Genomic DNA, 12635 nt, shown 5'->3' on the forward strand with positions numbered 1-12635 from the left:
CAGTTAATGGCATATTTAACTCAGCTACTGCAGATTTACCTCAGTTAACAACATATTTTACTCGGCTTCTCGAGTTTTACCTTATTCAGTTCCACACTTCACACAGCTTCTGCAGATTTACCTTAGTTAATAACATATTTTACTTTAATTTTACTTTACTATACTATACCTCAGTTAATGGCATATCTCATTCAGCTGCTATACATTTACCTCAGTTAAGGGCCTGTGTCACTCAAGTAATGCAGATTTATCTCAGTTAATGGCATATGTCATTTAACTACTGCAGATTTACCTCAGTTAATGGCATATTTCACTCAGATACTGCAGATTTACCGCAGTTAATGGTATGTTTCACTCAGCTTCTGCAGATTTACCTCATTTAATGTCATATTTCACTCAGCTACTACAGATTTACCTCAGTTAATGACATATTTCATTCAAGTTCTGCAGATTTACCGCAGTTAATGTCATATTTCAAACAGCTTCTGCAGATTTACCTCAGTTAATGCCAGTTGATGGCATATTCCACTCAGCTACTGCAGATTTACCTCAGTTAATAACACATTTTACTCGGCTTCTGGAGTTTTACCTTATTCAGTGCCATATTTTACTCAGTTGCTGCAGATTTATCTCAGTTAATGTAATATTTCACTCAGCTTCTGCAGATTTGCCTCAGTTAATGACATTTCACACATCTTCTGCAGATTTACCTCAGTTAATAATATATTTTACACGGCTTCTGTAGATTTACCTCAGTCAATGCGATATTTCACACAGCTTCTGCAGAGTTACCTCAGTTAATGGCATATCTCATTCAGCTATTGCACATTTACCTCAGTTAATTTCCTATGTCACTCAAGTAATGCAGATTTATCTCAGTTAATGGCATATGTCATTCAGCTACTGCAGATTTACCTTAGTTAATGGCATATTTCACTCAGCTTCTGCATATTTACCTCAGTTAATGGGATATATCACTCAGCTAATAGAGATTTACCTCAGTTAATGTCATATTTAACTCAGCTACTACAGATTTACCTCAGTTATTGTCATATTTCACTCAGCTACTACAGATTTACCTCAGTTAATCGCATATTTCACTCAACTACTGCAGATTTACCTCAGTTAATCGCATGCTTAACTCAACTAATGCAGATTTACATATTTTTACATATAACATATATTTACATATAACATATTTTACTCGGCTTCTGTAGTTTTACCTTTGTCAATGCCATATTTCACACAGCTTCTGCAGATTTACCTCAGTTAATGCCATATTTCACTTGGTTACTGACAGATTTCACTCTACTACGGCAGATTTGCCTCAGTAACATTTCACTCAGGTAATGACACATTTCACTCAGCCTCTATAGATTTATCTCAAGTAATGCCATGTTTTACTCAACTACTGAAGGTTCCTCTTAGTTAATGTCATATTTCACACAGCTTCTGCAGATTTAACTTAGATAATGCCATATTTCACTAAGGTACTCCGGATGTACCTCAGTTAATGGCATATTTCTCTCAACCTCTGCAGATTTACCTCAGTTAATGGCATATTTCACACAACTTCTGCATATTTACCTCAATCAGTGCCATATTTCACTCAGCTATATACAGTTCTCTATATGAGTACGTTCTCTATATGAGTACTACATATGCCTGTTTATCTCAATTAATGGCATATTTTACTCAGCTTCTGCAGATTTACTTCAGTTATTGGCATATTTTACTCAACTACTGCAGATTTACCTCAGTTAATAACATATTTTATTTGGCTTCTGTAGATTTACCTCAGTTAATGTCATATTTCACTCAGCTTCTGCAGATTTACCTCAGTTAATAACATATTTTACTCAGCTTCTGCAAATTTACCTCAGTTAATGCCATATTTCACTCAGCTAATATAGATTTACCTCAGTTAATGCCATATTTCGCTCAGCTAGTACCTCAGTTGACACATTTCACTCAGTTACTGCAGATTTACCCCAGTTAATAACATATTTCTCTCAACCTCTGCAGATTTACCTCAGTTAATGCCATATGTCTTTCAGGCTTTGCAGATTTATGTCCTTTAATTCTGTATTTCCCTCTGCCATTGGAAGATTTTAGCTTCAGTTGGCATGTTTAAAGAAGGGGACGATTCATAAACTCACCGATTGACACATTTCTATGTAGGTATTCGTCCATAGGTAGCTTTTTAGTAAACCCTGACAGTCTTACCTTGCTAGTAAGCAAAACAATTAAACTAAACTTTAAATTGTCAGTGTATATAGTTAACGTTAGCTCAAATTACATAAATGTTCTCTAAACATGCTGAAAGTGATCTTACGTTATTTTGATAGGAATTTTTGTTTTTTTATAGAATGATGATAATATCTTAGGATGATTATGTATATTATAGGAATATTCTGAAAAGGCTGTTTTTACATCCTGTCATGAACAGTTACAGTTTTATAAATGTGTGTCTGTTGCTGGTTGTCTTGTTACATAACAGTTTATTTGCACATTATAATTTAAAGTACTGTTTTTTAATTTGCATCTCGATGTTGCATAAACCAGGGATTATCTTTGCGGTTACCCAACCCGAGCGCTGAAGGCGGGGCTTGACTGAATACGGGTGGGATTTAAAACAATCTAAAGCCGCTTCAGGCCAGGTGGTGGCGCTAATTCTGTTACTCAAAAATTCCTTCAGCTGCGTTGAGGTGGAGAAGCAGAAGATTGGGTTCTGGTCAATAGTCCACACGCTCAGACAGTGTTGTTGGAGGTACAGAAACCAGAGCTGAACCATTAAAGGTAGGAATCTATCCGACACTTTAACACTGATTGTTCTTCCTTCACTCTGAGACAGCTGGACGCGCATTTGAGGTCTGAAAGTAAGACCTGATGGCTTTAAAATAGATTAGACACACAGAAGCAGCTTCATTCAAATCAGAGCTGGTAATGTGAGCTGCTGGGCCAGAAGATTAGGTTGGCCATTTTGTCCTAGTTGGGTTTGGCAAACAGAGAGCAACTTCATTGTGCTTTATTTGGCAAGTTAGTTCCAAAGACATGAAACACATTAGTGCTTTATGATGCCTGGCTTGCCCCATATTGTTCTGTTGTGTGCTAATTTTATCAAGTCAGCTCCTTCATTTTCAAACAAACTGTAAAGATGAGTCATTTATGTGCATGCCTATCTGCTCCATTGTCAGTCTAAACACATAAAGCACATCTTATCCCCCATTCACCTATAAAATAATGTGCAAGACAAGTTCATGCCTATAGAACGTGTAGCTGTAATAAATGTGGAAATAGAGACCGATATACTGACATTATCTAAGATGGGCAGAACTGTTTGTACCAATGTGTTGAGAAAACAGCAGTTTGTTCTAGAACAATGTAAAGAGCTTCCTGAGAGCTGTGAATGTCTGGGTGGGGGTTGGTCGTCAATGGCTGATGGATTAAGAGCTGGTAGGAATGTATATGGTGGGTGTTGAGGTCTGTTTATAGGGGGGGTATAGTGTGTGAGAGCCATTCAGGAGCTTGATGGCCTAGTTCAGATGTTCCCTATCCTGTCTGCATAGTTTTGTGCTGTCCCTACTTTAATCAGTTAATTAGTTGAGTTAACAGTGCTAGATAGGAGACAGTATACAAGTGTGCATAGTATGGACTCTCCAGGACTGGAACTCGGAACCTCTTCTCTAATTGAAACTGAAAACTGGTCGTCTGTGACTTTTCAATCTCTCTCCAGAGAGCATGGGTGTGAACAATGTGTGTTGAGATGCATAGTCATATTCATGATGATGTTTGTGGTTTACATGGAATCTCAGTCATATATAAAATCATTAATTGCATGCTTTTTTGTGTGAGGTAAAAAGATGCATTTATTTAATATATTCCTTGGGACTTTTGTAGTAGCAGTAGCAAGGGGGTGGTGTTTGGCTGTCAAAAATGGCAAAACACAATATTTACAGCAAGTATGATTTTTTTGAATGAAAAAAACAAAAACAGATTTGACCTTCACATAAAATCCAAAACATTTTTCTGTCTGAGCTGAAAACATGTTTTCTTTTTAGCACTGCAAACAATACCACTGGCTATATCCCATTGTACAAAAAGTCTAGCTTAGCCCCAGAGTTTCCAATTTCAGTATGACCACACAACTTCAGTAGTCCATATACCTTTTTAAAATGTTTGGATAATTGGGTGGCTGGCTTTTCCACATTACATGTAAGTTTATTTTTTGTGCTTTCTGCCAGTTGATGTAAGCAGATCATTCCTGATTTGGATCAGACTACTTCTGTTGCATTGCACATAAAGTTTAGGTTGTCTTTTTGTGTTCTTCCAGAAATGAATGATGCCCTGTTTCAAGACTTGTCCTGCACTTTCCTGCCCAGCTTAAATATGCTTCTGTGAACATGTCAGGACATTTCGCCAAGAGGGACGTTGAGCTTCTGAAACAGGTTAAATATAAAAATATGGCATCCACAGGACATTGTGGTACTCAGCAAACGTCGTCTGGTACCCTCCACATGAACACATCTCAGCAACAAACACAGATATGCAGCAAGGAGAGAACTCACTGCTGCATGGAGTGTGGAAGGAGTTTTAGTCTAAAGAGTAATCTCAAAAGACACCAGCGCATTCACACAGGAGAGAAGCCGTATCACTGCTCAGAATGCGGAAAGAGTTTTACTAATCAGAGTCATTTTAAAGCACACCAGCACATTCACACAGGTGAGAAGCCCTATTCCTGTTTAGAATGTGGAAAGAGTTTTACTGTACAGAGTAATCTTAAAAAACACCAGCGCATTCACACAGGAGAGAAACCGTATCACTGCTCAGAGTGTGGAAAAAGTTTTACTGAGCAGAGTCATCTGAAAATACACCAGCGCTTTCACACAGGAGAGAAACCGTATTACTGCTCGGAGTGTGGGAAGAGTTTTACTGTAGGGAGTCATCTCCAAGACCACCACCGCATTCACACAGGAGAGAAGCCGTATCACTGCACAGAGTGTGGGAAGAGTTTTAATCGTAAGACTACTCTGAACGAGCACAAGCGCATTCACACAGGAGAGAAGCCGTATCGCTGCTTAGAGTGTGGGAAAAGTTTTACTGTACTGAATCATCTCAAAATACACCTGCGCTTTCACACAGGAGAGAAGCCATATCACTGCTCAGAGTGTGGGAAGAGTTTTGCTGTACAGAGTCATCTCCATCAACACCACCGTGTTCACACAAAAGAGAAGCCGTATCACTGCTCAGAGTGTGGGCAGAGTTTTAATGTACAGAGTAATCTCCAACGACACCAACGCATTCACATAGGAGAGAAGCCGCATCACTGCTCATAGTGTGTGAAGAGTTTCAGCCATTCAACGACTGTGAAGACGCACAAGTGCACCAAAAGCAGTGGGGGGAAATAGGCAGCAATGAGTGCAACATTAATACATTCGGGGAGTAAAAGTCACCAGGGAATAGTTTACAGTCCAGATTTCAAAGCCAGAATAACTGTTTCAAACTGTTTTTAGGGGAAACCACCTACTTTTGCTTTAGACTGTTTTTAAAACATGAATATAAACTGAAATATTTAACATGCTGAACACCAAGCCTACAGCTCATACCCCCAATGAGACGTTGTGGTACTTCAGATTCTCCTCAAAATGCAAATTTCATTTATGTGTTGAAAACACTTAAGATGTGCCACATTCAGTAAACTGTTGTTTGCTTTCTAATTAAGTATTTCTAAGCTAATTAAGTGTTTCAGATGCAATATCTGATGTTTTGAAAACATTTTTCAGTGTGCTTCGCTCCTTTTTTGATTTCCACACATTAATTAGTTGATGCTTGTTGTTATGAAGGTGCCACTTTTGTCTTTCCTTTTAATGTTTTCTGAATGTTGTATGTTGAGTATTCTTGTTGAGGACTAATGAAGAAGATATGACCCTGAACACCGTAACAGTGAAGTTTTTGTAGTGCTGGACAGAAATTAAAAGCTTTATAAAGGAGACAGAGGAGTAAGAAAAACATCAAGAAATCGTACAGGTGACCTCTTCTCAGTTCTATGCCTCAAAGTCACATTAAGACCAAATTATAGCTCATGAACTGTGCTCTTTTCAAGAGATATTAAGGACCATTGACGTTTTTGTGATCCTGGGAGAATGATTGTTCCTTGAGAAAGACCCTGTGAGATGAAATTAGGGTCTTTAAGCCCATCTTCAATCCATCATACCCAACATGGCAGCAGCTGATTGTTTGAACTGGATATCTCCGTCATGGTAGAACTGGGCGAAAGGTGACCATTTCGGGATGTTCAAGGCTTTAGGCCTCACTGAGAGCAACTCTTGCTGACATCATTAGAATGTGCACAAGGGACACTTTCTTTGTTGACTGAATCTCACAAATGACACTGTATTTAGTTCTGTTCCTGAATCCAATCCAAGCCTGCATTATAGTATTTTCAGTATGTTTATGTAATTCTGTATATAGATTGTCTAATTTACGTTTAACTTGCATAAAGATATAACCACTTTGACTAAGTCTGTATTAGGTGGGAAAGACGCCTGTGGGTGCTCTCACAACTCTCTCACTCCCTCGCTCACTCTCTGTTTTTTAGCCTGCTAATGTGAACATGCTGTCTTCTTGAGATTGATTTTAAACCATTTTATCTATGTTTAGTCTTTTAATAATGTTCTTTTACATGTTTCTGTAATACTGAAAAAAATGTTTTTCCTGTTAAATTTACAATCTGTTCTTCTTTTGAAATTCATTATATTGTCTCCTCTTTAGTGTTTGGGGTATATTGCATCAAAGAAATTAAATAGGAGTGTTTTTTATACATCTCTGAATTTTTGTCATCGTCATGTAGTAATTTACCTAACGCTACAAAAGCTTTACCCTACTTTAGCTTCTGAGATCCAACAAGAACAGGGCTTCTTAGTTAAAATTTTTATTACTACGGTATGTCCTGTTGTTCTTTTGTATACATCTATATTCACTCACTGTAAATTCAGATACTTTTTCTTCATTTCTACTTAATCTTCATAATAGAAAGCTTTTTGGATGAAGGAAATTCTGTCACTGCTCTCAGCTTACTAGCGTAACTATTCATCTCAGATGCTCCAGCCTCCCAAAGCCTCCTTAGACCTGCTCCCTTGACATCCAGGTTAGCATTGAGCCCAAGACAAGGTACAAATAGTTGGCCACCACATGATCACTTTGGTTACAGTTTAAGTGCTGACACCAAAGTTATTTGCTAGGACCTTTTTCTTTCGGGCCAACTGCGAGACGGTAGCAGTACATGAACAACTCATCCACAAATGCTGGCTTGGACTTGTTTTCGCAATTTCAATGACATCCTCAACTCTGACATCTTCAACTGTTCCTTGATGCTGAGTGGGCAACAAACTCCCAAAAGATCCAAAAGACCTTCTTTGGTGGAAAATGGATGTCAAATCTGAACTCTTAATTGTTTGCACACAATTTTTGATTTGTAGGTTTGCAGCAGTCAGGTCCCTGAGCTGAGATTCTAATTCTCTGACTTTGGCGTATAATTCTCTGATTCTTCTAGAAGCACCTTCTTCCAATGCACCTGAAACACAGGTAATTCCATTAGGGAGAAACTGAAGTTGTCCTTTTCTTTAAATTGAGACATTTAGTGGTTTCCCCACAGTAACACACCACAGTAACCCCTGCTACAACACATCCAATCCAAATGATCAACTCTTTATCTTGCATTTGATTAGCTGAATTAGGGTCCTTATTCAAGAAGCTTCTCAGAGTAAGAGTGCAGATTTGGGATCAGGTTTCTTTCTCATTTACTATGATTTTACTCTAATCCTGAATCAACAGTCCTATTCTGAGAAACTTAGTGTATACATGTCCATGTGTAGCGGGAAGCAAAATGTCAGAGAATGAATACACAATTTCTTTGCCTTTCTCTACATAAATAATACAAAATATTTATGGTGTCCAAAGTTTGCTTATTCAGTTTTGTAGTGGAGCCACAATGCTAGTGTAGTAAACAAGGAAGTGGGGCATACACACTACAGTAGATGAACTAGCTAGCTAGCTACATCAGACTTGCAGCTTCACTGCAAAGAGGTTCAATGTAAACTAAAATAATGTTCGCTAAAATAATTAAAAAAAAATAGTGGATGATTTAAAACACTGCATTAAAGCAAAAAATTATTTGCATATACTTGCCACGTAGTAGTTGTGGTTTGAACCTCATCCACTTCATCCACAGTAGAAACTTAATTAGCCTGCACAGCAGCGCGCTCTCCATGAATGTTCGCTCCAACATGAGTACTAGTGCAGTCAAAGGGAGATTCCCGAGACATCTAGTCATCCCCAGTTGTTCCAGGACAAACGGCGAGGTACAGCACCCATTTTCTAAAGTTTCCTGCCACTCTTCAAAGCGTAAATAATAATAGACTTGTAGTCCATCTGTTTCACAGTATAATGTGTTTGCCCCTTTGCTTCATCAATGGTCAGGACCACCACAGAGCAAGTATTATTCGGAAGGTGGATCATTCTCAGCACTGCACTAACACTGACGTGGTGGTGGTGTGTTAGTGTGTGTTGTGCTGGTCTGAGTGGATCAGACACAGAAGTGCTGCTGGTGTTTTTAAACACTGTGTCCACCCACAGTCCACTCTATTAGACACTTCTACCTTGTTGGGTAACCTTGTAGATGTAAAGTCAGAGACAAAAGCTCTCTGTTGCTACCCAGTTTGTGCTGGTCATCCTCTAGTGGTCATCCTTCAGTGGTCACAGGACGCTGCCCACAGGATGCTGCTGGCTAGATATTTTTAGTTGGTGGACTATTCTTCATCCTGCAAAGACACTGAGGTGTCCGAATACCCCAGCAACCCCAGCCGTATTATATGCTTTATGCAACACCACACATACTACCATGTTAATATCACTGCAGTGCTAAGCAGTACATACTGGCTTAACACGTAATGCACATTATATTCTAAAAACTGTGGCAGATGATTCATTGTTCAGTTTTGTTCACCTGTTTCACTCAGTCACTGCAGATTTGTCTCAGTTAATACCGTATTTCACTCAGTTACTGGTATATTTCACTCAGCCAATGCAGATTTTTAAATGAAAATTTAACTCTGATGTATTTCAGCCACTAGTATGGTTAGTTATAGTTACTGATTCGTTCACTGGCATATTTAAAGAAGATTCCTAAAACAATCACATTTCACTGCTATTCCTCTGTAGGAAGCTTTTTTAGCAAACCCTGCTAGCCTTGACTGGCTAATTAGCAAAATAATGACACTAAATTTAAATTTGTCTGTAAATCTATTTAGTGCTTACTAAAAATATGTTAATGTTCTTTAAACTTTCTTAAAGTGATGTTACATGATCTGTTTTTTTATAGGATTAAGGTGATGGTATTATGATAAAGTGTGTCAGGCGTATTCTAAAAAGGCTGTTTTACATCCTGCCCAGTTATGAACAGTTACAGTTTTGAAAAATGTGTGTTTGTTGCTGGTCGTCTTTTTGCATGAAAGTTTATTTACAACAATAATTTAAAGTATTTGGTTTTTAATTAGCATCTCGATGCTGCATAAAACCAAGTAGAATATATGCGGTTACCCAATCAGAGCGCTGGAAACGGGGCTTGACTGAACAAGGGTGGGATTTTAAAAAACGTAAAGCCACTTCAGACCAAGTGATGGCGCTGTTTTTTACTCTAAATGTCTCCAAATGCACTAAAGTGGAGAAGCAGAAGATTGTATTGTTGTGCAGGCAGTGTTGTTGGACGAACAGAAACCTGGGCTGAACTGTTGAAGGTAAGAATCTGTCCGATGCTTTAACACTCATTGTTCTTCATTCACTGAGACAAACAGCTGGAAACACATCTGAGTTCTGAGAATAAGATCTGATGGCTTTAAAATAAATCAGACGCACAGAAGCAGCTTCATTGAAACCAGATCCGAGTAATGTGAGCTGCTGGGCCAGAAGATTTGGTTGATGTTTTGAGTTTGGCAGATATAGAACAGTTTCACTCTTCTTTATTTGGCAAGTTCATAAGATCATAATCTGATTTCTGCTGTTATCTGATTATTCAAGTGGTCATGTGAACACCATACTCCGATCTAGAAATCCGATAAAGACAGATTTTAGCTCAGTAATCAGATTTCTCAGTGCATGTAAACTCGTACACCGATTTCTATCGGATTTCTCAGTCTGCGCATGCGCAAAAGCGGCGCTGAAACCAAACACGAACTAAGGATTTGAACATTCTTCATCTTCTAAATGATGTAAATTCATATTTTCAGTTAAGGTATTGCGATGTTTTTTAAAAAGCCGCGATATGAAGTTTGTGAGGTGAATTGTGATTTATATTTCCCACAGACACAAATTCAGAGACTGAGATTCTCAGATTCAGGGACTGATTTTCAGTACAGAATTGGAAGTTGGGTAAGTGCACAAAAGGGTGTATGTGTGTGTTCGTGCTGGATTGACAGGAATGTCTTTATTTTGAAATTAATGACAGTTTTAATACCTCGATATTGCAGATTGATGCCTCATGCAACAGTTTTGTCAGAATAAAAGTCAGGCTATTGGCCAAACATTTTTACAAAGAATTTGTTTCAGTAGCACAGAAGCTCACATACCGATGCTGTGGTTTGTTACAGGCCCTACAACTGAAAAAATACATTGTTTATTCATTGCATAATGACCAGAAACAGTTTAATTTATACTATTAAATACTATTCCAGTCTAATTTGACATTGTATGGTCCTGACTGCGTTGAATCCCCTCAATTGAAGGAACCTTTAACACAGTTATACTGTACACACTAGAGGTATAATTATACACAAACATATTTAAAGTTAAGATTTAACTGAATTTTTGATATTTTGTATTTAAATGTCTGATTTTGATTTTGCAGAGTTTCAAGCCCAACCAACCGGCATAGTATGTAGTCTGCTGGTTCTTCAGTAGAACATAAATTAACACACAATAAAAGCCACCTTAAAATGCACTAGCTCAATATGCCATGTTTGAAATTCCATTTTTGTTACGGACCAATCAAAATTATTCATGTACATATCTGCTAATGCTGATATGTAATACATAGCTTTTATTTACAAATGGTTTTCTAAAGAAGCATTTCAGAGCCTAAGATGATGTGCAGGAAAATTATGTGCAGACAAAGGAACCCACTTCCAGTCTGTTTCTCACGTATGTTATACCCTCTAAAACAAATACTTGATGTTAGCCGTGTTAACTATGATTGATTAAATACAGTGTGCAATAGAGGATAATTTTGTTTCTGAGGTTTTTGGCTATTTGAAGGGTTCACAGCCTATGAGAGGATTTATTTAGAATTGAAACTTCATGTGTTGTGGCAGGGGAGAACAGTTAATTAAAGCCTTTCAAGACTGGCAGGAGAAACTGCTAAAAATGACAACATGCACTTCCTCATTGTATAGCCACGGTATTTCAATCAAATCAAATAACATGTTTTGTTCCTTTTTTTTTAAACAAAATTTGTTTTTTTTAAATAAGATCAGTTTTACAAATTTAAATGCAAGCTCACAATTACAATTTATTTGCTAAATGTAATGTATTGGTAAAAAAAAGTAAAATAAAATAATAATAATAATAATAGTGTGTGTCTGCACAGTGAATGGTTGTTTTAGCGAAAGAGTTCAGTTTTTAATTCATGAGACCACAGTACTTGATTAAAAAATGCTTCTGGTTTATCTAAGAGCTTATTTAATTATTTGTGAGACAAGCACTGCACAGCAGGCCAGTTTTTTTACTATTCCCATGCCAGCCAAATATTCCTGCAGGTCTTTAGCAGTGAGGTGGGGTGTTACTTTGCACACCTGGCCAGTCTGCAATCATGATTTGGATCAGACTACTTTTACTGCATTTCACATTGAGTTTAGTTTGTCTTTTTTTCTTTTTCCAGACATGAATGATGCCCTGTTTCAAGTCTTGTTCTGCACTTTCCTGCCCAGCTTAAATGTGCTTTTGTAAACACATCAGGAGATTTCACCAAGAGAAACATTAAGATTGTGAAACAATTAAATATAAAAATATGGCATCCACAGCACATTCTGATACTCAGCAAACATCCTCTGATATCCTCCACATAAATACATCTCAGAGACAAACAAAGAAATGCACCAAGGAAAGACCTCACTACTGCTTGGAGTGTGGAAAGGCTTTTACTCTAAAGAGTCATCTCACAAGACACCAGCGCATTCACACAGGAGAGAAGCCGTATCACTGCTCAGAGTGTGGGAAAAGTTTTCATCATCAGAGTTATTTTAAAACACACCAGCGCATTCACACAGGAGAGAAGCCGTATCACTGCTCAGAGTGTGGAAAGAGTTTTACTGAATCGAGTCATCTTAGAAATCACCAGCGCATTCACACAGGAGAGAAGCCGTATCACTGCTCAGAGTGTGGCAAGAGCTTCACTGAAAAGAGTAAACTTACAAAACACCAACGCATTCACACAGGAATTAAATCATATTACTGCTCAGAGTGTGGGAATGGTTTCACTGAATGGATTTCTCTCCAACAACACCAGCGCATTCACACAGGAGAGAAGCCGTATCACTGCTCAGAGTGTGGGAAGAGTTTCACTCGACAGCGTTATCTCCAAGAGC

At 38.0% G+C, this 12635-nt stretch overlaps 1 protein-coding gene across 1 annotated transcript; it reads left to right on the forward strand.

Annotated features, from left to right (window-relative positions):
- Window positions 1-2698: 2698 nt before the first annotated feature.
- On the forward strand, window positions 2699-6834 carry LOC118803457 (zinc finger protein 239-like). Its single transcript, XM_036563944.1, has 2 exons — window positions 2699-2799; window positions 4334-6834. The coding sequence occupies exon 2, from the start codon at window positions 4404-4406 to the stop codon at window positions 5334-5336; it is 933 nt and encodes a 310-aa protein (XP_036419837.1). The 5' UTR covers window positions 2699-2799; window positions 4334-4403; the 3' UTR covers window positions 5337-6834.
- The last annotated feature ends 5801 nt before the right edge of the window (window positions 6835-12635 follow it).

Source organism: Colossoma macropomum, unplaced genomic scaffold (genome assembly GCF_904425465.1).
Source record: "Colossoma macropomum unplaced genomic scaffold, Colossoma_macropomum, whole genome shotgun sequence".
In the NCBI taxonomy this organism is placed as follows: Eukaryota; Metazoa; Chordata; class Actinopteri; order Characiformes; family Serrasalmidae; genus Colossoma; species Colossoma macropomum.

Bases quoted from the DNA above. Each gene is read 5' to 3' on its own strand.
- LOC118803457 (XM_036563944.1), top strand. From the start codon at position 4,404: ATGTCAGGACATTTCGCCAAGAGGGACGTTGAGCTTCTGAAACAGGTT.